The following is a 27,007-nucleotide window of genomic DNA, read 5'->3' as shown; positions in this document are numbered from 1 at the left end:
ACAATTATTATAATTGTCGCACTTATGCCCACTGCAAAAACAACAAAGTGCGGCAAAAAATCAGTGAGTGATATTTGTTTTCCCTGTGCATGCTATAGCTTGCGTGCTCTTTTCCCCTCATACGAAGCCATTGCCTTTCACTGCTTGCGTTCTCTTGCAAAACAAGCCTTGCTTCTATCGGAGGAGCCACAAATAATATGTAATGAGGTGCATCACCACCGGGTGACGCGCGCACCTTCGGGCTGCCCAAGATTGCCAGAGCGGTACAGAGGCACCTCTGAAGCCCCAGTGAGAGAGTGGACACCATCTCAGACCGGTGCTCAGCCAGACTTGTGTCTAATAGAAGTGTATCCACTTCAAGCCCGGCCCTGTGACGCGGTACTCCCTTCGCCTGCAAGCATGTGTAAAGTAGAATGGATAAATCGGAAGTTATGCAGCCTCAAAGTAAAATACCAATGAAGAGCATAAACACAATGATGAAAAGAAACGTCATCACAAAACCACATGTAAATTCACATCTAATTTTCTTCAAGCATGAAAAATGTTGCGGCTTAGGAGAATTACTCGCAAAGATACTTGGAGTTACAGAAAATTACTTCGTTTTATTTTCGGCGAGTTTTGGAAATTGCAAAGAAAAGTCATGATGATGCCTATGACGATGCGTGTGTGCGTGTGTTTGTGTGCGCGTGGAAGTGGGGTATTGCGTGTTCATGTTTCTTGCCTGGAGTGCGATGCACCAGCTCCCCTTCAGCGTTGCTAGGTTGAACAGGCGGAAAGAACGCGGTGCATCGATGTTTTCAGAATCAATCATTACGGCAAACATTCCCAGAGTAACTAACAAACGTGGATGTCCTAGTTCTGTTATTGATAGCCTTAGCGCTTATGGTTGCGCTAGGTGGAACTCACTTGCACACTCATTTTTATGACAGCGAAATTTCTGCCTTTTCTTGCTTTAATACATCACTGCGATTTCATCTTGTGTCAGAATGGTAATGTATTACTTGGTGTCGGAAAGGCGTATCAACCTCGCTCAATTCAGATTGATAGTGATCATGGGGTTTTACGTCGACATTGGGCACGGGAAATTGATTACCGGCGCATATTATCGCCCGCCTTCACACTCCCAAACTGTTTCCGAACTAAACGATGCCATGGACATCATTTGGACACGACACCCCACTACTCAGTACAGCGTGTTGCTGGGATAGCCGGTACTGCATTTCAAGAGTAGAAAAACTGCAGGTCAAAGACAAAGCAATATCACAACGAAACTGCGCCCGCCGCCCTGTCCCATATCATCATTGCCTTGTCTTTGACGCGTAGTTTTTCTGCTCTTGAAACCCACTGCTCGCTCCTACAGCTCCAAATGGATGATCTGAACTTTCGGAAGAATTCTTCATCTTCGTGCTTTGTTCTTGATACAATTCGGCCACCGGGCACATTTTGTGGACAAATGTTTCACCACTGCGAGGTAAGGAAGTTTAATCGACCTTAATTCGCTTGCTGCCACGAAATACTATTGAAGATGCCATGCAACCACCAACAGCCGCTCGCACCTGTCGGGATGCTTTGCCATGCAGTGTGCAATAATTAGCTGGTACACCAAAACTCAGTTGTCTACAATCCCAACCTCTAGGCGTAATAACAGGCTATATCGCTGTCTTTCTAGCCACCCCCTTGGTAGCCCTTGACAAAGTAAAATAAACAGAGCAACCATAGTGAGCTCATGAATAACAAACAACTCTACTTCTGTTCACGAAAACACATTTGCTACGAGTGTGCCTCCATTTTCATTTTTGACGAACGTCTGCACAGTCTTTCTCCACTTTAAGATACTACAGCCGCGTAATTTCCCAAGCCATCAAACACCATCTTCCTTCTCCACTTAAACAGCATCACTCAATCCCTAAATTGTGGGCAAAGCTGGAAACGTCTGGCTTGTGGCGATGCTGTAAATTATTATTGGCTACACGACGTGCCGCATAGACAAAGAGACAAAACGAAGTGCATGGAAAGAATCATTTATTTCTTAAATTTTGCTGCACTTTAATTTGTTGTAGACACGCAACAAGTGTTCGCTCATTTATTATTAAAAAGTCAAATTTTTAAAATTAATCGCAACGCAATGTGCGCGTGCCACCGACGGCGTCAGCCTACTGTCGGTTATGCTCACCAACAAAAAACATGCGGATTGATTGGAAGTTGCAGGGAAACTTCTTACATCACACAAGTTGTTTTGGTCTTGACCCAATCTGTTTGTTCCACTTCACATTACACTGCTTTAGTAGCATGCGTAATTACTGTTGCCGCTAAGTACTGAGGCCTCAGAATAATATAGGTCCTGGCACGACCCGTCGGACGCAGTTCGATCTTTAAACGGTTACACGCGCCGGGCGGAGGCACCATCAAGCACCAGATGACGCTATAAACCAAATTCGGGTAGCGTGCCTCGATTTCAGCGCTGCCGCCCAGGGTGCAGACACACGTTGAACGGTCCCGTGCCGCCGCTAATGGGTCAAAGTGCTCAACGCATAGTTGTTTTCATTTCCCACAAGACAAAGCAACGCGAAATAGATAAGATGATTTAAACTTCGCGAGTAACTGCCTTGCGGCAAACACTTCAGGCAGTCAATAATTGCGGCATAGAGCGAGTGACCCAAAATGGCGGTGTCAACGTATACGTGTCTCCATCCTGTACGGGGGGCCATGCGTGAACCGAAGCACCCTAAGTCCGGGTGTACAGCTTCCGGACGGCTACCACGTCCAGAAAGCAGTTGTAAATCGTTGTCAAGAAATGGCGGGCTAGGATGTCAACAGCAGAAAAAATGAATACATATAACCGTAAAATCCGCGCGTACAATGGCGAAGAACATGACGTGCTCTTCCACCGTCAGCTCATCGAAGAGAATCTTGTCTTGCGGACAGTAGCCGATGCTCTCCCGAGCGTCCCTGGTGCAAGTCGCGATGTCATACCCACCCACCATGATGTTGCCCTTGCTGGAGCCCAGAAATCCTGCGTATGGCGCGAAAAATAACAAGCATTCATGATTTAGGTGCATCTGATATTTTTGCAGCATGTGGCTTATTGTTGCAATACAGGACATCAACGAACCTGCCCTCTCTACGGGTGCTTTACCACAAATAATATTTCGAACAGTATAATACAGTGAACACGTCAATATAAAGACACTTGCTGCGGTTCCACTAAGCTGCAACCTACATTTTAACAGTTCAATTTGTTTGACATCTTGTGCTAAGACAAAAAATTTGGCTGCGTATCTGCTCCTTTCGTTGAAAATGTCGACGAAAGACGATCGTCGATATTTGCAAAGTAAATGCCACCCTTCGCTTTCCCGCTTGCCTCTTATGCTGGTCCTCTCCCGTCACACTCCTCCTAAGATAAAGACGCTAGAGGTTTGCTCAAGTCAATTTAAATTTACCGCGATTTATTGCTCCAGGCCGGGTGCCTCGATGACAGCGTTGCCGTACGCCGGAGACGCGTGTGAATCGAGGCGCCCCTACTTCAACGCTAATAGAACTACCTTGCTCTTCTGCGCGTGCGTTCCAAGCCGAACGTGGAACCTAACTAGTGGAACCTTTCCTAACTACTGCCATTTGACTTCTTAAAATACCGCCAGAACTTATAGTGGCGCGTACGACAGCGGGCGGCGGAGTGATTTTTTTTTCTGCAGTGGATATAGTATTTCATTTGCTATCGCAAAAATCAAGCATCCATAAAGAAACACAGCAATTATCCCTTGCGTATTCATTTTCTCTCATATTTGCGTAATGTTATTATGTTCTCATGAAGGGGTTGACAGCGCACAAACACGACGACGCACAAGGAAGAGATGACAGGACAAGCGCTAATCTTGATCTCGTTCAACAATGTTGAGAAGGATGAACATTGCCACCGGACTTTAGACGTTTAGATTTGGCTGTGGGTATATAGGACTATTGCGCAGCATCTGTTTTACATTGCCCGGCTGGCTGAATCAAGTCACAGACAGACACACATACAGATAGACCTACCAAAATTCTCCCGTTCAATAGCCCAAGAAAGACTATCGTCTTTAAAAGTCGTCACAAAACTTCCTGCTGTAGGATCTTATTTGTAGCTTCAAAGGCAGTCGACCGGACAGCCGTGGTAGGAACACGATGTTTTGACCTCTTCCGACTTGCAGGAATTAAAAATACGGCTTTGAAGCTAAATAAAGGACGACGCGAGTTACTCTACGCGATACAGTAGCAAATTAGAGTTCGCTCAACCGATTGCACTCAGGTGCCACAAAATAATTACCACCATTAAAGCTGCCCCTGCTCACGACTAGGGGAAACTTGCTCTCACCTGTAATCATTTTGAGCAAAGTCGTCTTTCCAGCGCCGTTATGGCCGAGCAGAACAGTCACCTCGTTTTCATAGATGCGTAGGCTGACGTCGTTAACGGCGACGACGCCATCATAATACTGCAGGCACGACGCCGAAAATGAAGCAAATAACTTCATTAGTCACATGTTTCTGGCCATTTCCAAAATGTCGAAATATCTGTGTTATATCGGGGAAACAATGTTCTTGAACCTAGCTGCCACTGAAATGGTATTACGAGCGCAACCTAAATCCACGATTGGCACACCCTACGCAGAAATAGTCGGACGCATAACAACTCAACAACAGGAAATAGCCAAACGTACGGGGGTGGGAATATTCCTGGTACAATTCAATGAAAAGCCAAGCGATGGACTGCATTTCACGTAAACACACGTGGCGCGCCGTCATTCGAATATTTCGACGTGCGCATTGATGAATACGTGGACATTTTTAGATATCTTTTCAGGTAGTATATTCTTTTCGCCATCATTTTCACTATCAGCAGGAACGTACGGTTTGTTACCACAACAAGATAAAAGGGCCTCTGCCTTGTTGCTCCAATCTCTCCCGTCTGTTTGCATCCGAATCCATCAGCTTGCCTCGGAGTTTTTCCTAGGTTGGTCTCTCTATATCCACTCTGCTAACCCTGATGGTACACCGGTTGTCCGTTCTTCTGCTTGCATTCACAGCACAAAAGGCGCTGCTACGGTTAATTTGAGCTACGATGTCATTACGTGATTTTGTTCCCTCCCATGGCATGCTCATTACCTGTTTTAAATCTTTACTCGTGTCATACATTCCATTGCTCGTTAGGCTGACGTCAGTTTTCCTTCAAGGTATATTGTAACGCCCCAATTCTGAGCCCCACAAATTATCACCCGCTATATGCATTTGTGTACCTTCCTTTTCAGTGGCAGAGTGTCTACACTACCTTACTTCAGCGTGTCCCAAGCGCACAATCTTTCTACGCCGAATTTCGTATGTTTGAGGTCAGCAATGACTTGTCGAAAATAGCTCGTATACTATTTCAAGTAATTCAAGTAAGAATTACATTACAGCGTTCCACCATGTCAATTCTAACAATAGTATGTTAATAGAGCATAACTGTTCACAGTGGTATATATTGCCCTAGAGCGTTTTCACATAACTTATATATCGCATGTATTAAGTTAAACATCCTGCTATCTAAAATAAATGTCTGTTAGGATACCGACTAAGCACTTTTAATCATTCGGGAGATAATTCAATGTACAAGTTGAGCACAGTGCCTCCTCTACAAGGCCTTACATTTCTTTTAAGAATGAAAAAGCAATCGGAAGGTACGCATTTCCTTAAAGGGATGCGAACTCTGCCCACTTTTCACTCGGTATGCAAAAAATGTCTTCCTAGGGAGGTGAACTACGTTCTACAAATGTGGTAGCTATGCCCTGTGGATCACCATAAAATCCAACAATTAAATCTTACTAACCCATAAAACTAACAACTTAATCCTGTCAACAGTTTACCGCCCCCAGACAGAAACCTTGAACAATTTATGTCTATACTAGACAAAGTTATTTTTGCAAACTAGAATCGATGCCAGCTGGTAGAAGGAGGGGATTTTATATCGTCATGCTTACAGATACTACCCTTTAAGGTGATTTAAGAAAAACAATTTCATGTTACGGATACATAAACGTTATACGCGAGCCCACTAGAGTCACTCGTCAATCCAGAACCTCGTTTGACCTTTTCTCATCGACAATAGTAAATTACCAACGCTCTCAGGCACGATACTAACAGCAGTAAGTGACCACATGACCACATTTGTTTTTTTAGAAGCCCAGCCCCCACCAGTCAGACAACGTAAAGAAGACCGTACTTCCATTCATATTATAACGACGATAACGTTCGCTCGATTTAGGCTTCTGATATCACAAATAGATTGGCAAGACGTATAAAAACAATCCACTGCTGAGGGTGCTTATACATGTTTCACTGAGATTTTCAAGGACATTTATTGCCAATGTAATATTTCAAGCAATCGCCGTAAAAGTAAAAATAAAAAACCATGGATAACTGTCGAGGACATTGCAAAAATCAAGCAAGAAACCAAATTATCTAAGCGTTCCGTCGATAGGAAAGAAATTGTTTACTCAATTTAAAATATTGAGAAGTAACCTTTAAAAGGAACTAAAGGAGAAGAAGCCTATTACCATAACCTTAATTCTTCTAGAGGCAAAACAGGCTGTACACGGAAAATATTTAACAACCTCCTAAACCGGCGCGGGTCCAATAGTTTGCTGTCTGAGATCGTACATTATGCTTACAAATGTTCCCTTGCAAACGCTTTCAATGAATATTTTGCGAGAATGTTTCAGGGCACCACAAGTTCTGTTTCATATGACAACGTCGAAAGCATAAAAATTCTATTATTAGCCTACTACCAGTTCACGTCACCGAAGTAATGCACGTTTTCCAAAGTATAAATAAGAGCCATGCCTGTGATAGCAATAATATACAGATAGGACCTGTCAAGCATATTATCATAGAGATTGCCCCAGTGGTTTCATTTATCTTCAACCTTGCCATCTAGCAAGCAGTTTTGCCATCACGAATGCAAACTGCGAAAGCTATACCTATACATAAAAAAAGTAAAAAATGAATTTAGTAATTACCGTCCTATCTCAATTCTCCCAGTATTCGGAAAAGGATTTGAAAAAGTTATTTTGTTGAGACTTTCCAATTTTGCTAATACAAAATCTTCACAGACTGGCAGTACGGCTTTATACCCTCGGGCTATACTATTATTCAGAAGGAATTTCTTTTAGAATCACAAGAAAAACAAAACGTTGCACTAGCCCTCTTCGTAGATTTACGAAAGCCTTCGACTCCCTATCACATTATATTCTGTTTAAAAAGCTAGAGTCATATGGGTTTCGTGGACACGCGTTACTTCTGATAGTCAAATTTGAGCCTACGTCGCCAATACGTTCAAATTAACTCCGTAACTTCTGCGATAAAACGGACCATGTCCGGAGTACCGCAAGGAAGTATTTTGGGACCGTTCTTGTTCAATATCCACATTAATGATATAGTTACTGCGACCCCGCAAGCCAAACAGGACACCGCCATCTTTTCTCTGGACCAAAATACTCTAATTTAGTAACTATTGCGAACCAAACATTTCTGGCGCCGGAGAAATCGTCCGACAACAATAAATTACCAGTTAATGTGTATAAAACAGATGCTATGTTCTTTTTTCGCTAAAAATAAGCAACTACCCGACAACTGTACCCTTTCATATAACTCACAAAATATTCAGGTCGTGAGCGACTTTAAAACTCTAGGTGTACATTTCTCCAATTCACTTAATTGGAACATTCAAGTAAACTATGTGATAAATAAGCTATCTTGCATTGTGGGCGCGTTATCAAAACTGAGATTCGTAATACCAACTGGAGTAAAAATACTATTCTTAATATCTTCCATTGTGGGCGCGTTATCAAAACTGAGATTCGTAATACCAACTGGAGTAAAAATACTATTCTACCACTGTCTTTTTCAGTCTCATCTAAATTGTTGTCAACTTGTCTGGGGCCTGATAACGCAGACAAATAAACAAAAAATATTTTGCAAAAAAGAGCGTTGGGAGTAATTTTCAATATTTAAATAGACCAATCCATGAAATTCGCCTTGAATACCTTAAGTAAATTCAGTATTCTGACTCTGCGAAATCAATTTATTCTCGGCCTATAGAAAAGCTTCCCGTTCCCACCAGCAAACCTTACCGAGCGAAATCTACCTCATATCCTACACGGCAACCTGAAAATGTATTGTAATGTGCCACAGAACAAATTATGCCTTTTATTGCTAAAATTATGGCTTTTATTGCTACCCTCATTGCTAAACCGGTTGTGTAAACATAACATGGATACCATGTATTCCAATATACAAGATATTAGTTTGCTGAGAAGTTCACTACAGACTCATTAACAGTTTTTTTTTTGGTTGTGCAGCAATGCGGCCCCTTTTTGCCTTTTGTCGATTTTCTTGTGTGATTTACTTGTTGTCTGACCACCTTGTCTTTGCTTTGTACCTGACAGAGCCAAGGGCTAGTGAGGCTGTTTAGTACAACTTTTTTCTCTGGCCCCGCCACTTTATACCGAAATATTTGTATATATAGATGTACAAAAGTGGAAATAAAGAATTCATCCATTTACTCATTCATCTACAAACAGGGTAAGAGGTACCCCCTTTAAGATCGTTTTAAAATTGTGGCTATCCGCATTTCAAAGCTGCCAAACCTAGGGCAGTGTCCTCACATAGCAACTGCTCTGTGTGCACTGGGCACCTGTTGTTTAACGTAGGTAATACAAGTTTGTCGCCGCGTTTTTGTTTCGAACAAAGGAGGACCGCGCCACATACTGCCTACAACCGCACCCCGTGCGTGTTTTTTACCTCCAATTTCTTCACACCCGTGCTCAGTTTCTGCACCTCGATGCTAGTGATCCAGATGCTAACCTCTTTGTCTTCATTGTACCAGCCTTGAAGCAACTGAAGGGAACGCGAGTTCTAGACTGCACATTTTGCTATCTATGCGTCATGGTACTATGTACACGAATCTTCCAAACCATCTTTTTTCATTGCATGTTTGCTTTTCGCCTAACAGGTATGTTTTATTTTATAACCATGTTTTTAATGTCTTCCTTCGTGACCTTACCCCTCCCCCCTCTCTTATGTAATACCCCATAGGGGCCTTTAAGGGGAAAATGAGGATGATGATGATCATGAGGACATGTTGGTTCTGCACAAATCACTAACGCCATCGGTTTCGACGCAGAGTGTGTTGCACATCACACAGTACTCGCTCGCTGTAACTGTGCTTACTCTATGTGCCATTCAACGGAAACAATGAAGAGAATCCTTAGGGTGGCATCTGACGCTCAATGCCAGCTAAACGGAACAAACGACCACAGCCCTGTCTAAACGACAAAGGACCACGTGCGATCACTTGAAGCTCATTTCTCAGCCTCCGCAGGCACTGGAACGCACTGCACCGTCGCCACAACACGGCCAGTCTCATAAACAAGGCAGTCTCATAACAGTTTAATATGTTGTCTGGGGTGTACTGGTACAGCAGGGAACACAGCTTGTCGGTGCGGTAATTCGCAGAAGGGTTACGTCGACTGCACCGCTTTCGCGACACACGCGTTTAAAGGCCAGGTCATATCTTTTCTTGAAGGTGCGCAGCCAGCCATCGTTTAACTTGCAGTCAGTAATATCCATGCGCAGGGCGAGCATCTCTGCCTTTTTCTTAAGCATATCTCCAGAAACTGGCACCGTTCTAGCCAAAGTTGCGCGCAGCCACATGTTAAGTCCCTCTTACAGCTTTGGGTGGCTGCCGTCTCGGAGATTCTTCTGCTTTACCGCAGACACTTCTTCCGCTGCCTGCAGGATCTTCTCCTTGTTCTTCAAGTAATCGGAGACGGTTTGCTTTGAAACCAAAAAATCGCGAGCGACTTCGCATTGCGTTCGGCCGCTTTCAACTCGACAGATAAGGTTAGCTTTTTTCTCCACCGTGACTGTCTGGTAGTTGCCTCGTTTCTTTGTAACTCGGGATAGCTCCTGACGGCGCAGTCCTGACGGTGCAAGTGGCCGTGGTGGCGCGGGTGGTGTCGGAGCCATTTCAGAAGATCAGTCTCAGCCCGCCAAGCAACAGACTCAACGGTACACAAAGCAGAGAAAACGACTGACCATGACGACGGCCAAAATGCGCAACCACGTACGGGGCAGTCCGACAACTGCCTTCTGTTGTCCGCGCCTCCGCCAGGTGGCGAAACAGGTCCCGTGAGAGCACCGTGAGAGCACCGAAGCTGGCGTCCGAAAAATCGAACGGCGGGCTGCGCGGCATCCGAAATATCGGTCGTGGATATACATGTACTTCAATGGGACAGGTAGCCGCGCCGCGAAAGTGTCCGAATAAACAAGTGTGTCCAAGTTTTCGGTGTCCGAATAAACGGTCGGCGACTACTCGAAAATTCACAGAGCAAACTTTATTCTGATGAAAATATTCAAGGCCATTCTGCCCTGCTAATGCGGATGACAAGCGGAGCTTCACAATCACTTTGTTGAACCGGTTTTTATAGGATATCGCGAAATAAATGTATCCAGCGCGAACCACGAAAAGACCTCCATTTTCGGTTCTGTTACATCGACATTTAGGTCGCCGACTGTAATCGTAACTGACCCGTGGTCCGAGGATAACTAATCACTAAATGTTATCAATGCGAAAGCATTATTGTAGAACTAAGCGCCGTAATTGTTTGGTTCCGCCGCGCGTTCTCGGAGGGCTTCGTTCAGTTGCCGCTTTACACCATTTTCTCGCAATCCGCATCCGCTTTACGCTTTCGAATGACTTCGGTCTGTCTCAAACGTTGCGCCGTTGTTCATTTCTTTTCCCTAATGCCGTTATTCCATGTTTATTGACTCTAAAGTAATAGCTGCGGATGTAATTGTACACGAACCGTACCCTTGCACACAAGGCGTTGCACAGGGAGGGGAGTACGAGGGAATAGATGGAGGTAATATGAGTGGTGGATGGTGTGTCGTGCCGCCGTAGCAGAAGTAGTCACCGCCGAGTTAAGGGAAGTTCTACAGGCAACTCCGGCTGCAGAACACCCCGCGCTTGAAAGGCATTCAGAGTTTTGATGTGCCCACATCGAAAAAGGTATGGAAAGGTATTTCAATACAGCTCCTCGGAAAAAGTATTACCTTGCTTATACGGACGATTTCTATTGTCACTGTTTTGTCTCTTGGCTCAGCTTCGAAGTTGTGCGTTTCCTCCGCCGATTTCTTGGGCATATCTTCAAAAGTCATATTAGGAATCCAATATCCAATCTGCAAATAAAGAATGCAAGGGTTAAGGCTTGGCGAGTTGGTGCATGATTACAAACAGGGAACAGCGCAAACCCAGACAAGACACAAGAAGAAGGAGGTGACAAACACGAGTGCTGACTTAAAACTGAGGTTTATTCCTTGGCTTTTCACATATATATGCAATAGTCAAAAGCACAAGAAAAACCGGAAAGTTCACGATAGAGGGAGATACGAAGCAGCTCGTCACGCTTCACCGACGCCATGTGCCACAAACACTTGCTGTACTATTGAGGGACAGATAATTAATCTCTTTCTGCGAGAGGGACAAGGAAGGAACGCTAACACATTTATCTTTTCTGCGCAATATTTCTGCGGCTTCAATTATTTCTCTTGTTATTTTATCTTTGTGTCGTGAAATGACCTGCGTTTTTTTGAAATATTGGGGCACAGTCGCGGCAATCCCGACAGTGGACACCTAAGTGGCCACTAATCGCCGTATGGACGTTATAGTTATGTTCTTTTAATCTTTCATTGAGGCATCGTCCAGTTTGGCCTACGTACGTTTTACCACAAGAGAGCGGAACGGAATAGACGACGCCTTTAACACATTCAACAAACCGGTTTTCGTGCTTTACGGAGCAAGACTGCACTGTTCTTTTGGTTTTATTTACTCCCGAACACATGGAGGAAAGCTTGTTGGGAGCGGAAAACACAACATTTACGCTAGCTCTTTTTCCTATCTTTTTCAAATTGTGCGCTATCCGGTGCATGTAAGGAATAACTGTAAGTTTGTCACGTTTGTTAGTTTCTACATCTGCTTCACTCTCTCGTCCCTCGCTTTTTAACCTCTGCATCATTGATTCTCCTGTCGAGGACAACAGCTGCTGTGGGTACCTCGCTATCAGAAGCCGATCAACCTGCTTACGAAAGCTTTCTTGTATCGAGTGGAAACGGGACTTGTTAAGGGCGTTTTTAAAACACATTGTTACGATAGACCTTTTCACGAGTTTAGAATGGGATGAGTCAAAAGGTAGAAGCGGTTTGCTGGCTCGTGGTTCGTAGGCCCAGCAGATGTGATTGGGCGAAAAATGAAGCTTAAGATCTAAAAACCGGATAGTTCTGTCAACGGGAATTTCAAAAGTTAAAACCAAAGGTTTAAAACAATGACGGAAATGATCTAACACCTGGAACATCAACGATTCAAGGCCTGCTTCGTCGGTGTTAAAAACTACTAAAAAGTCGTCGACGTAACGAAAAATTTTGCTTATTTGTGGAATCTTCAATTGGTCATGCAAATTGCGGTCAAAAGCTTCATTTTTCGCCCAATCACATCTGCTGGGCGTACGAACCACGAGCCAGCAAACCGCTTCTACCTTTTGACTCATCATCATCATCATCATCACCAGCCTATCTACGCCCACTGCAGGCAAAGGCCTGTCCCATTACTCTCCAATTACCTCGGTCCTGTGCCAACTGTGACCAATTTATCCCCGCAAACTTCTTGATCTCATCTGCCCATCTAACTTTCTGCCGCCCCCTGCAACGCTTGCCTTCTCTAGGGATCCACTCTGTTACCCTTAATGACCAGCAGTTATCTTGCCTTCGCATTACATGCCCTGCCCACGTCCATTTCTTCTTCTTTATTTCTACTAATATGTCTTTTAACACCAGTTTGCTCCCTGACACACTCCGCTCTCTTCTTGTCCCTTAATGTTACACCTATCATTTTCCGCTCCATTGCCCGCTGAGTCGTTCTCAATTTAAGTTGAACCCTCTTAGTGAGCCTCCAAGTTTCTGCCCCGTAGGTGAGTACCGGTAAGATGCAGCTGTCATACACTTTCTTCTTCAGCGATAATGGAAGGCTGCTATTCATTATCTGAGAATGTCTGCCATATGCACCCCACCCCATTCTGATCCTTCTAATTATCTCTGCCTCATGGTTGGGATCTGGGGTCACAACTTGGCCTAAGTATATATATTCGCTTACCACTTCCACTGCCTCGCCATCTATCTCAAACTGCTGTGCTGTCCCGAGGTTATTGATCATTACTTTAGTTTTCTGCATATTAATTTTCAGGCCCACGGTTCTACTCTGTTCGCCCAGTGCAGAAAGCATGCTTCGCAATTCGTCCCCGGAGTTACTTAGCAAGGCAACGTCATCAGCAAATCTGAGGTTACTGAGGTATTCTCCATTAACCCTTACTCATCCCATTCTAAACTCGTGAAAAGGTCTATCGTAACAATGTGTTTTAAAAACGCCCTTAACAAGTCCTGTTTCCACTCGATACAAGAAAGTTTTCGTAAGCAGGTTGATCAGCTTCTGATAGCGAGGCACCCACAGCATCTGTTGGCCTCGATAGCAGAATCAATGATGCAGAGGTTAAAAAGCGAGGGACGAGAGAGTGAAGCAGATGTAGAAACTAACAAACGTGACAAACTTACAGTTATTCCTTACATGCACCGGATAGCGCACAATTTGAAAAAGATAGGAAAAAGAGCTAGCGTAAATGTTGTGTTTTCCGCTCCCATCGTAACAATGTGTTTTATCGTCTATCGTAACAATGTGTTTTAAAAACGCCCTTAACAAGTCCTGTTTCCACTCGATACAAGAAAGTTTTTGTAAGCAGGTTGATCAGCTTCTGATAGCGAGGTACCCACAGCATCTGTTGGCCTCGAAAGCAGAATCAATGTTGCAGAGGTTAAAAAGCGAGGGACGAGAGAGTGAAGCAGATGTAGAAACTAACAAACGTGACAAACTTACGGTTATTCCTTACATGCACCGGATAGCGCACAATTTGAAAAAGACAGGAAAAAGAGCTAGCGTAAATGTTGTGTTTTCCGCTCCCAACAAGCTTTCCTCCATGTGTTCGAGAGTAAATAAAACCAAAAGAACAGTGCAGTCTTGCTCCGTAAAGCACGAAAACCGGTTTGTTGAATGTGTTAAAGGCGTCGTCTATTTCGTTCCGCTGTCTTGTGGTAAAACGTACGTAGGCCAAACTGGACGATGCCTCAATGAAAGATTAAAAGAACATAACTATAACGTCCATACGGCGATTAGTGGCCACTTAGGTGTCCACTGTCGGGATTGCCGCGACTGCGCCCCAATATTTCAAAAAACGCTGGTCATTTCACGACACAAAGATAAAATAACAAGAGAAATAATTGAGGCCGCAGAAATATTGCGCAGAAAAGATAAATGTGTCAGCGTCCCTTCCTTGTCCCTCTCGCAGAAAGAGATTAATTATCTGTCCCTCAATAGTACAGCAAGTGTTTGTGGCACATGACGTCGGTGAAGCGTGACGAGCGGCTTCGTATCTCCCTCTATCGTGAAATGTTCGGTTTTTCTTGTGCTTCTGACTATTGCATATATATGTAAAAAGCCAAGGAATAAACCTCAGTTGTAAGTCAGCGCTCGTGTTTGTCACCTCCTTCTTCTTGTGTCTTGTCTGAGTTTGCGCTGTTCCCTGTTTGCAAATAGAGAAACAACGCGTATTTTAAAATACAAAGTTCAGCGCAGTTTCCGAAGCCTATTTTTCGAGAGTGTTCTAGACACTGCTTTCCCACTTTCTATAGCGTACCTTGCGACGCTGCACATCTTACCATGGCCGTCATTGATACGCTTCAGCAGTGGCGTTTCAGGCATTGAACCTAGTACGTCGGTTCGAACACGATTGTGCGATCAATGTTCCTTCAACTTAGAGAAACCACGCTAACAGTGTGCTCGGGTAACATGTGTCCAGCTTTAAAACTTTCCGCGATTGTACGTCACCTTAATGCCCCGGCCTGCATTGAACAGATGATCCACAAATAAAAAACAACGGGGAAGCTTCTTACTGGCACGCAAGGTGATCCGCTTATAATTACTTTTGCCCGGCTGCGTTTATATTTTCAAAACGGAAAAACGTGTTATACGCATGTGTGCACGGGAATACGTTTACTCAATGTGAAGAAAAAAAATAACCAGTAAAATTGTAAGTACACGAACACCTAATTTCCCGCACCAAAATAGGCCATTTACTTGGCTTGTCTGCACTCATTGCGAGGTTTCTTCGCAAATAAAATCGTCTGCGGTTGTATGAATGAATGAATGAATTTATTTCGTAAGTATGACGCTATGTCCGAAGAGTATAAAAAAATGAAGGAAGCTCACACTAACGCGGAAGACCTGGAGATAGCGAAGCTTTACGCAACCTTCAGGACATCACGACAGTTTAAGTCCACGATTCCAGCAGATTTTCTGCTTCTTCGCTGCTGCAACGACATTTGCTCCATCTTTGTTACTATAACGGCAAAGAAGGAGCAAATCGAAGTAGCAGAACGAACGAACGGAACGCGCGCCCGTAAACTAGCCGCCCGCAGGTGCAACGTGTACCCTATCACACGTGTCAAGCAGGTTGCATGATTCCTCTACCCAAAGTCACAGCCGAGGGAGTGAGCCGCTTGGCTCTCGGGTACGAACACCCAACCACATGGAGACCTAAGCTGGCTGCTGCGGGACCCTTGTTGCACCCCTGGAGAGTGCGCCACATCACCTTCGTCGCCAGACCACGCGTATGCAACGTTGTCGTCTATCCAACAGCCACATATAGTCACGTCTATCGACACAAAATCAGTAAACAAGTAGCACCGACAGTGGGCGGTATCTACCTAGAGTTTTTCATACCAGCCTATGAGGCGAACAAACCTCTTTTGGGGTCTACATTCCGGCGGGTTGGGTTTCGTCCACGTGGAGATTAAGCTCACAGTGCAGCGGTTTATATATTTCCGAGGCAAACCTAACTCTTTCCTACGTGGGACACTGCAGTCCGTCAGCTCAGCCCACACAGCAAAGTGGCTAGTTACAAAAGTACAATTCCACGGTGGTGGCCGAGCCGCCCCCTTTTATAGGAAAATCGCTGGCGCTGGCGCCCTACTAGAACAGCAGTTCTTGAGGGAATATCTTCTTACGGTTAAGCCTCGTCGACTATACCACGACCTTTTTGCAAAGCTCCACTCTTCCCCCCTCTACCAGGAACCACCAGTCGAGGTGGCTAAGCAGGGCGTTCTTAAAAGGGCCATGTGCCTGCCGATCCCAACTGGTTCCAAAAACGTTTTCTTCCGGTTCCACAGTGGGGCTTTCCCGGGGGGATCCCTACAGGAGGAACTTGGCTTCTTCCCGCACGGTGCAGACTGCTCCTTGTGTGGAAGCCTGGAGACGGCGAAACACGTGTTCTGGGAATGCAACAACACACGTTGCTTGCCGGACGAGGTGCAGTGTTTTCTAGGCGTATACTGGGACATTGACTGGTCTGGCCTTGGGTACCTAGTCGTCCCGACAGATTACTCGGTACTCTGCGAATGCGTGCTCACCCTAGGCCTCCACTCACTATGGAGAACGCAGGTACACGCTGCGGAGTGTGCTTCCATCCCCAAGACAGCGCGGCGGCATTTAGTACAGAAAACACAATGGACCGTCAACGCGATCGGAGCAGTCGACTCAGACACAGAATTGCGCGAGGCCTTCACGCGCTGCTGCAGGTCCACGGTAGCTTCGAAACTAAAGAAGCAGAACGAGGCGCCTATGAACACTGTGGCCAGGATGGGGCATTGGGCACTACGCGTAATGTCGTCTAACTGAGACACTTTGTATGAGTCGGTGGGCTGTGTTAGTGCTTAATTGTTACAAGCGTGCCATGTTGTTCACGTCACGTGAACATGTCTATATTAACAGTTCGCAACTTGAGCGGGTAGATAGGCTGGGGAAGCATCAATAAGGGAAAAACACACCTGTAATAGCCACACTGACCTTTTTTAAAGATAAGCAACGCATCCTGTCGTCTGCGCACAACCTAAAGGTTTAGATTATTCAATTGGCGAAGACTTCTCGCCAGCTACGCGACAAGCTAGAAGAAAGCTGCTTAAATTTGCGAAACCAAAAAAAGTGCCTTTCAAACTGTCAGTTGATCGCTTGCTGAATAATAAAAATACTTACACATACGACAAAGTCACTGATGCAGTTGTCATGTCAGATAGATAGCTAGTCATGAGCACGCGCCCAGGGGCAAATGCTCAGCCGGAGCCACCCATATCCGGGACATTGTTGTCCGTATCTTTTGCTAACATTCCTAGCATTCTGCCTAAACGTCACTTTGTCTGTTCTTTGTTTGACGATAACGTATCTAATATTCTTGTTTTCACGGAAACATGACTTAATCCTGACATAACAGACGTTATTATTCTACCACATACGCAGTCTTACAAAATCTCTCGCAAATATCTAAGTGGAAAACTAGGCGGTGGCGTTCTTCACGGCATTAGGAAATCTAACATCTTTTCTTGTCGACTCTCACACATCTCTTGAAATTGTGTGGGTGGCAGTAATGATAAATACAACCAAACTACAAATCGTTGTTCACTACCGCCCGCCTGACGCCAGTGAAGCATTCGTTTCCGAACTGCGCAGTAGTTTAGCCACGGCTCTTCATCTCTGTCCCACTCATTCTATTTATTTGTTCGGTTATTTCAACTTTCCGCTCATTAGTTGGGATAACCTATCGTCGACCTCTCGAACATCAGTTGAATTTATAAACCTCGCCTTAGATTTTAGCTTGTTTCAGGGTATTCCCGAACCTACCCGTGGTAGTAACATTGTCGGCCATTTACTCACCAGCGCTCCCAAAACAATCAGAACCATAGCATACCTAAGAGGCTTTAGTGATCACGATTTACTTCAAGAAGTCATAAATGTTCCATTACCTTGCAGGCATCTCAAAGAATATCGTACGCCACTATAATAAAGCTAACTTCTTTAAAAATAAACGAACTGAAAATATTTTTAACAATACGCGCTGCCCTCTTTTAATAATCGCTCTTGGGAAGATTGCTGGGTTTGTTTCAAGAATAAAATGCCTGCTCTAATTAACCACTATATCCCATTGATCTCGATAACTAACGACAATTCCAATCTTTGGTTCACTAAAGCTATTTGTAAGCTTTGGAACAAAAAGAAACGTCTGTATAATACAGCTAAACGTATAAACCCTGCTCCTGCCTGGGAAAGGTAAAAGCTATGCTTAAAAACCTACTCTGCCCTTACTGAAGATAAAAATAAATACTTTTACAAAGATTTACCTTCTCTTTTTCAAACGACTGCAAAAATGTTCTGGCAAGTAATATCCCCAGACCGCAACTCAAACCAGATATCTTTACCTAGTGAATCCAAAGCACTCCTCTCAGATAAGAATTGTACCTCTGCCTTTATGCATTTTTTTCATCGGTTCTCAACCAGGGAGGATCATACCAATTTACCTAATGTCGATGATTATAACTGGCAATACATGGAAAGTATTGATGTCACAGTGGAGGGCATAGCATACCTCATCAACAATCTAAAGTTATCTACTTCAGCTGGTGTTAACATCTGTTCCAAAATATTAAAAAACACCATATCTGCGTGTAGTATAATTCTGTGTATGATATTCACGCAGTCTTTCTCCTCTGGACAGCTGCCCAGCGAATGGAAAATAGGTAAAATGATCCCCGTATTTAAATCTGGAAATAGAAATAACCCGAAAAATTACCGCCCCATTTCATTGACCTGCATTTGCTGCAAGATTAGCGAACACATAATAGCTTCCCATGTTTTCAATCACCTAGAGTCAAATCTTTTTTTTTTCGTAATCAACATGGTTTTAGGAAAAGCTTATCATGTGAAACACTGTTACTTGAATTCACCACTAACCTGTACTTTAACATGAACAATAACATACAGAATGACTGCATTTTTCTCGACATCTCCAAAGCTTTTGATCGCGTTGCCCATTGTCGCCTCATTACAAAACTAACCGATCTTCGTTTCGACTCCTTCACGCTACCATGGCTTCGGAATTTTATTTCCAATCGTCAACAGTTCACATTAAACAATATTCCTTCATCTCCAACTTACGATATGTCCGGTGTGCCCCAGGGAAGTGTTCTGGGCCCTTTGCTGTTCCTTATTTACATCACCGATTTGCCAGTAAATACTTCTTCTCGCATTTGCATCTTTGCTGACGAATGCATTATTTACAGATCAATTAAGAGTACTGATGACCACCAAGCGCTTCAAAACGTTCTCAGCCTAATTTTCCATTGGTTTAACACTTGGTTAACGTTTCTAAATGTGTCAAAATTTTAGGTAATTTCTTTTAGCCGTAAGGACGACAACTCCCATTTTTCCTACAATGTCAATCATAATTAACTGTTGCATAGCGTTTCATATAAATATTTAGGCGTTCACCTAACCGAAAACCTCTCATGGCCATCCGATGTTACAGCCATATGTGCTAAAGCATCTAAGACATTAGGCTATACACGTCGTAATCTTAGTAATTCACCTTCGAGTATTCGTAAAGTGGCCTATCAGACATCTGTTAGCCCACAACTCGAATACGCATCATCATCTTGACTATCTAATCGACATGATCGAATCGATCCAAAATAGAGCTGCCCGCTCTGTCTCCAGTGACTACAGCCACCATTCAAGCGTAAGGCAAATAAAGCTTGATCTCTCCCTCCAGCCTCTAGTTCTTCGCCGCAATATCGCCCTTGTATCATTTCTCCATAAATATGTTTATAACTGGACTCGTTCCACATAACCTATCCAAATCGCATCAAACACGCCCCGAAGATTAAATAACCATTTACGATTTTCCCGTATGTATGGTTCCACACATGCGTTTAACTTCTCTGCACTTCCTGTGGCCATTCGCTTGTGGAATAGTCTTCCTAATGGCATTGCTGCAGAAAATGAACAGGAAAAATTTCGTTATCTTCTACAGGAGCACTAGCAGAGCAGCACATGTAATTAGGCATTATTTTGTTTCCTTCACTGGGCAAGGGGTTTGAAATGTTTGCGATGTTTTCAATCCATTGATTTTTTTCCCTTGCATTCAGTTTTTTCTGTGTGTCGTGTGCACACTGTCACAAATATGTTAATTCTTTTTTTTGCATTTTCTGTAGTCAAATGGTACTGCGAGAATTGTATCTCTTCATTTGATGTGGTTTGTGTGTTCTGAACATTTCAGAACAATTTTTACATCGCTTTGATTCTGTCTCATCCTCTGACTAACGTTGGCCCATCATTCACCGGCATAGGTGTAGTGAGACCTGTTGCTGCTTCCGTGCTGAAACGTGGGACCTGCATTTATTCAACTTTAACAGGGTGCAAAAAGATGTCTCGCAAAGCGGCTATCACACAGCGTTTTCGAATGATGCTGAACATTGTTCGCCGCATTTCGTACGTGTATACTCCCCGACCTGAACAGCGCGCTGCCCTTCCTTACGTCCCTTAAATATGTGAGATCTTGTCCGGCGTGCTGCGAAAGTATGACGTTGATGAGGCACACGTGCATGTAAGATGAGGCACACGCTCCTGTGCGGCAAGGAAAGACGTCTGAAGCAATCTTTTCCAGGCGTAGAGCACGAGGTACGCTGCGCAGAATTGGGCTACGCCTGCATCGCTGAATCCGGCTACTTCTCTTCAGTCAGAGGCTGAGGCAGAACCAAAGTGATGTCACAAACACAAAAACGGCGTCCAAGCCTCAAAAATAAAAGAACTGTGTCAAATGCTCTTCCAAAGTCCGCCGACGCTACAGACCACCGGATTAGCCGAGAAAGCTTGAAAATGATCGGCGAAAGAAGGAGCTGGAAATGGCACCTTTATTTGGAGTTCCTGTATGTGCAATCAACTCGTCACGCGCTTACTCGAAATGAAAAACCCTCCCCCATCGTACACGCGTTACACGTGGTGCTGAATAATTTGTAGCATGCACACTTTTGCCCCATTGTTAACAACGGTTCTGTACTCAAGCCGAAACGTTTTTTTCTTGGTTTTAGATTGCAAAGCTATCCAAACATATCCACCTCCAAATTGACAGAACAAAGTTTTCTCCCAGCCAGCAAGCTTCCAAGGGGTGCAAAAACACGCGGTAATTTCCCTACACTACCAATGCATTCTTTCTCTCAGAGCCGTCAGTCATGTATTGATGTCTCCTGCATCAGTACTGAGCAGCAGTGCTTTTGTGACTACAAACGTCATTGTTCTTTTTCTTCGGATGCCATTCGGTGGAATAGAATAGATTCAATGAGAAAATATCGCCAAACTTCCTAAACATGCATCTAACATTTCTTCAGTACTCGCTGCAACAATCGTACGTACTCTCACCTTTAATGGAAAGAAATAAGACTTAGGTATCCCAGGGCCGGTGTGCAGCACATTATCCAAATACCATATCAGAAACACAATTGCGCAGTCACTGAAGACGCCGACGAGGACAATTTCGAGTATTGTCACGTTATCCGGCGTGGCATCGGGATCGGCGAAGTTGGACCAGTTGGCTCCATCTTCAGCTGGCAAAAATACGCACAAAAACAAGAGAAAAGGGTTTCGCTTTTAGTGTAGAACTGCATCATTCTGGTTATTGGTTAACCAAGTTATTTGAACCAAGGAAGAAAATTGTCGAAGCATAGAAGTTCTAGTGCATTACGCTCTAATAGAATTTCTGGCCTAGTTTTATCACTGGGGATGAGCAAAAACTTTTATTGCTACTAGGCAGCAAGAAAAGAAAAAGCGTCATACTTGCTTTGTCCAACGCGATTGTTACAGTTACCACAGAACGACTCTTTTCTTCATTTGCTCGCCTCAACAGATACCCTCTTGAGTGAGCTTTATTTTTCAAAGATTTTCTTTAAAGCCGCAATTAAACATTTTATTGCTTTAACTGAAGGGTGCCGACCGATTGCTCCAATATTGCTTATGTGACGATCCATAGTCCACGAGGAATTCCCAGAATTTAAACAATGGCGTAAAGTGGGGAAAATCTGCGTTGCGCATTTTATCGCGAATGCTGAATGCGTAGCGTAGAACATTTGACTAGCGTATTTTGTTGGCGCGCTATCTAACTACTGGACACGCTTACTGTCCCCGTTCCACAATTACTGCTAATGTTGAAAAAAAGGACGAAATAATTTTTAGGGAGAATACTTTCACACGTAGCCCGAAGCAGACACTATACTACTTCTACTCTTCGTGCGTTTAACAGCGAGGGTTATCCATTTTATCTCCCGATGCTATGTCCATATGCTTGATGTCAAAAAGCCCCGAAGCCGACTAAGCCGTTCTAGTTATTACAAACTTACAGCGCAAAGCAACCCTGAAAACACACGGCAGGAATCGACAAGAACGCGCTCTGAATCTCAACTGAGGATACCACAGGGATAAGAGGACAATATATAGAGAGGCCTTGTTCAGCGGAGAAGACAATATAAGGACAGCACCGGACAATATATAGAGAAGGTACGTTCAGCAGAAAACATGCGCCAAAGCGAGGCAAAAATTCACACGCAGAAGGAGTATTGCACTGCTGTGTAACGTAACGAAGTCTTCCGTATTGACTTATCGCCGCATGAAATACGCAAATCGGGATGCCCAAAGTACTACCTCCTGCACGATAGCCCGAAGATGAAGCATCAACATCTTCACTTCAGACAGCGGTCAGTTAGAAGGTCAATAGTCCTTTTAGGCTAGCTAAACGCGAAACGTTTAGTCCGTCTGTACATACGTCTATCTCCTCCCGCCCTCCCGTCCTGTCCCGTCCCGTCCGTCCGTTTGTAGGCCACTCGATTCAGCCTACGCAAAACGCGCAACAATCTGACGATTTCACGCAACAATCTGACTTGACTTCACGCAACAATCCCTACTTCCCTGTTTCCCTACTTCACGCAACAATTGACTTCCCTACATGACTTCACGCAACAATCTGCCGCGTAGCCGCTTCCTTCGCTGCAAATGATCTGCTGCCATTACCCGCATATACCCACAATATTCAGCGCAAAAGAAACACCTCAGGCATATTTGAGGAAACCTCTAATGCATACTCGACAACACCAGCATTCTTATAACCCAGAATACGCGCTGCAGTAGTTCTTAACGAATGCAAATATAAAACAATTCGTTCACAGCTGTATAGAGGGGGACAAGAAAGAAACGAAACTCCAGTTCCTTCAAGCTTTAAGGAACACTCAAACAAGCGATAAAGAAAACGGCACGCGCGGTAACAACAGATGGCGTGCGCGCATTTCGAATTGGGGAAAATCTAATTGTATTGCACAAACCTTCGTTAAATTCGTCATCAATTGGGGTGAGAGGGAAGAGCAAAAGCGTGGAGGGTAGGAGAAGAAACTGAAAAGGGATTACCGTCTTATGGCGACATTTGCAGTGACGCATGCAGATAGACCGCCAGTTTTAGAAGCAACTTCAAACGTGGCCACGTGCCAAGAACGTACCGAACTTTTCGAACCGCCCTAGCACGCGGAAGCTCCAGTGCAGGCTCATTCCTGGGAAGATGCTGGTCAGGAGCTTATACTTCCGCTGTATATAGTGGTACCCCATGCCGTTGGCGTTTTCCAGGGTGACGAACGACATGGTGCAGGAGAATATCCAGTACAGCATGGCAACGGCCACAGCAGATTGGCCTGCAAGGCGCACATGCCACCGGAGTCATGCGCAACAAGACAATCGGGGGGGCACTTTTCACATGCGTAGATTTGTGCAAGTGCAGCATGCGGCTCTTTCGCTTTATTTTTCGCCGCAGATGTAGAGCGGGGGTTTAGGGCGATGGCTTTGTCATCCAACCCATACGAGTGTTAAGACTGTACCAAGACGTTAAAAAGGCGTGCGAAATCAACTTCTCTCCATTTTCGCACAGCTAATTGTCGGTTTTAATCCAGTTCCTCGTTTTATTGTAACAATTTCTTGGAGATATCTCTCCGACCATACATGGCTATTACTGCAAGAGAGGCAGAGTAAGCGAAAATAACTTTATGCGCACCCTCGTGACCAATGCGTCCCGGTACACACAGCCTACATACCATATCAGGGTCTAGCACTGTTCATATGCCACCCTTTTTGGGTCATGCAGCCGTGTGGCATAGCAACACGTTTCCACGAGTTTTTATGAGTCTGTCCATGCGGAGAGAGAATAACCATTGGTTTAAGGCTGAAGGAGCAACCGCCTTGTTTTAGAATACAGACCTGGGTTGTTAACCAGGAGCACAACATTTGAAAGCAGTTTGAATTTCGTTTGTAGCGGCACAGCTAGATAGATTTGAATTCTTCAATGTTTTTCTACTACTGAAGATGAACTGGTTGAAGAGCTCCACCCGGGGAGATCAAACTTGAATATCAATCAAACAGCATATCAATAGCATATCAAAATAAATATCAGCTTGACATGAATAATGAGTGCAAGAGTGGTCTCTTGGGATCTTCTGACACACCCAACACCTGGTATACAACCAACATCTTGCGAAAACGCGCTATCAGCCGTGACTTCAACGGGCTCCCATTTCATCTCTTCACTAAGCGATGCAGAAGCTGCTGCAGAAGATAGCCGCATCAACACACTGCTGTGAAAGGTAGCAACAAGGTTATCTTTGAAGACATAAATGCAATAGTTACACCTTCAATGATGCACAGCCAAGCCGCCCTGCGTTTAAACACTACAGAAATAGGCGCAGCTAGCAAGGCAAGGATGAGTTCTTTCCAGAGGTTACGGGGTGTTGGTACCAGCCAGCGCACTGTAATTTTTTACGTTCACGCTCCCCAAAACATTGATTTGATGATTATTCGTTTTTCATGGCGCAAGGCCGACCAAGGGCAAAGAGCGCGAAGGAAACGTTGTTTTGTGAGTACCAAGTGATAGTAGTATTGGTATGTTTGTGTTTATTGGCGCAAGGGTATCTAAGACCAAAGAGAGCCAAAACTATGTTACGTCGCCTTTCAATAGTCATGTTTGTGCTTAAAATATGTATGAAATAAGTATGATATATTCTAAAACACTATATATGGGTGTAGAGGGCCCGTAGACTAAAACATAGAGATGTTCATAATGGCGGATGAACGGGATTATGGATGGAACGTGACTGAAACTCGAGCCGAGGATCATGCTACGTTAGCGGGTCTCTCATGCGAACAAAGAAAACATCAGGGCCTTGCTCAATACTCGCAGGCTCTGAGGTCACGCACTGTACAACATGAGTTTCAAAAATTTTATGTCTCCAAGACAACTTAAAAGAGATTTGTTTGTGAACAGAGGTTCATCTCCTGAACACAGTGACGGGGGTAGCGGAGTGTTTAAGGTATAGATTTGAAATGACATTTTCTTAACCTCATTGCAGGATGTGCACTCAACTAACACATGGACGGCGGAGAGTCGGTCCTCACACTTATCACAATCTGGTAGGAGTGTGCCATTTAAAAGATATGCGTGTGTAGAGTAAGGGTGACCTGTGCGTAGTCTGCAAATCGATACTTCATTGAATCTATTTTGTTTTTTGTTTTGTTGTGTATCTTCCCAGGTGTGGTTTTACTGAGTGGAGCTTATTCTCTCTATGTGTCCCACGTGTGCTGAAGGAATTTATGGATTCCCCTTCGGATCACTGGCTTAAACTCGAGGTAAGGGACTTGCGCTACATCAACACCACTATGGGGGACCGCCAAAGTGGCGTTCTGGTCGAAACTTTTATTACCCAGAATTCCACTGTGTCCAGGGATCCAGCAAACAAGTATTTTTAGTTTTATTTATAAACAGTCCCAGGAACTTAAAAAAGGTGATTGAGGGCAACATTTTTGTAGGTTTAAAGGAATCTAGTGCTGTAACCACACTTAGGAAGTCTGCGTAGATAATTGATTCTTTCATTTTGTTCTGTGTAATGTGCTCCATTGTGATTAAAATTTAATATGCATCTGCTGTAAAGATACTGTTATTTTTGTTCAAGGTGATTGTGCTAGCGAAATCCGGGCCGTGTGCAGCACACAACACAGCGGGAGCAGATTTGGAGGCATCCTTGTAAAATGCGGTATATGGATATGTGTGTTGTAAATGTAAAAATACTGTAAGATCAATTCACGAGCTCACGGAGCTGGGTTTAAAGGATGCGTCGCAACGAATCGTCTACTTTTCCCAAGGCAGGACTACGTCGGCGTTGTAGGTCTTCATGCCCTCATCAAAAGACCCCCCTATTTCCTCTGCAAGGCCTTTGACACGCAAAGATATAGGGGCAGGGATCGAGGAGCGTGCTAAATAACAACGGGCAGACAGGGCGTCATTCACAATAGAACAGCACGGGTGATTCTTCATTGACATTGTCCTAATAGCATAGATCAGTGCTGTATAAGCACGCCTAGGCATCAGTGGTCACATTTTATCGGACTTGTCCTGAAGGCTCCCGAGGCAAGGCGAAGGCCCAAATGTAGTACTGGGTCCAACATTTTCAGGGCAGTTTTAGACGCAGACCCCTACGCTACGCTTCCGTAGTCAATACGTGACCTAACTAAACTGACAAAGAGGCGTAGAAGGCAGTCTTTATCAGCACCGTAAGACTGATGCGACAACACGTTTAAAATGTTCATGGTGTTCAAGCAGTTTTGTTTGAGTGTCTAGTGATGCCGTATGAATGTTAGCTTTTCGTCAAGTATAAAACCTAAAAATTTATGTTCTTTCTTGAAGGGTATCCTTCTCTGTTCAGTGTGACGTCGGGTTCTGGGTGTTGTGAATAAAACACATGTACCTTTTTGAGGATTCCGTTTAAAACCCTTTTCTTCTGTCCATTCCACAAGCTTGTTTACGCCTAACTGTATCTATGATGATGGTTTGGTTTTTATGGCGCAAGGCCGACTAAGGGCAAAGAGCGCCAGAGAAAAGGTTATTTAATGAAGTAAAGTGGTTACCACAAAAAGATAGGTAAAAAAACGTGTCAACCG

The 27,007-nt window shown here is 44.2% G+C and overlaps 2 protein-coding genes across 2 annotated transcripts in view; both read right to left on the bottom strand.

The window, feature by feature from the left end:
• The window catches only part of LOC144168309 (phospholipid-transporting ATPase ABCA3-like), an 84,263-nt gene extending 74,591 nt beyond the window's left edge, over positions 1 to 9,672 (bottom strand). The window contains exons 1-4 of the mRNA XM_077697319.1: positions 9,559 to 9,672; positions 4,349 to 4,466; positions 2,859 to 3,013; positions 236 to 391 (exon numbers count right to left, since the gene is read on the bottom strand). Coding sequence (XP_077553445.1) covers positions 236 to 391; positions 2,859 to 3,013; positions 4,349 to 4,466; positions 9,559 to 9,672 — 543 coding nt within the window. The remainder of the gene's footprint in view (positions 1 to 235; positions 392 to 2,858; positions 3,014 to 4,348; positions 4,467 to 9,558) is intronic.
• A 60-nt stretch (positions 9,673 to 9,732) lies between these two features.
• LOC144168308 (phospholipid-transporting ATPase ABCA3-like) overlaps positions 9,733 to 27,007 on the bottom strand; it is a 55,033-nt gene continuing 37,758 nt past the window's right edge. Inside the window, exons 6-8 of the mRNA XM_077697318.1 lie at positions 23,530 to 23,718; positions 21,410 to 21,594; positions 9,733 to 9,843 (exon numbers count right to left, since the gene is read on the bottom strand). Coding sequence (XP_077553444.1) covers positions 9,733 to 9,843; positions 21,410 to 21,594; positions 23,530 to 23,718 — 485 coding nt within the window. The remainder of the gene's footprint in view (positions 9,844 to 21,409; positions 21,595 to 23,529; positions 23,719 to 27,007) is intronic.

Source organism: Haemaphysalis longicornis, unplaced genomic scaffold (assembly GCF_048455015.1).
Source record: "Haemaphysalis longicornis isolate Haplotype H1 unplaced genomic scaffold, Haemaphysalis longicornis Haplotype H1 scaffold_2, whole genome shotgun sequence".
Taxonomy (NCBI): Eukaryota; Metazoa; Arthropoda; class Arachnida; order Ixodida; family Ixodidae; genus Haemaphysalis; species Haemaphysalis longicornis.
This window is presented reverse-complemented; position numbering and strand designations above follow the sequence as displayed.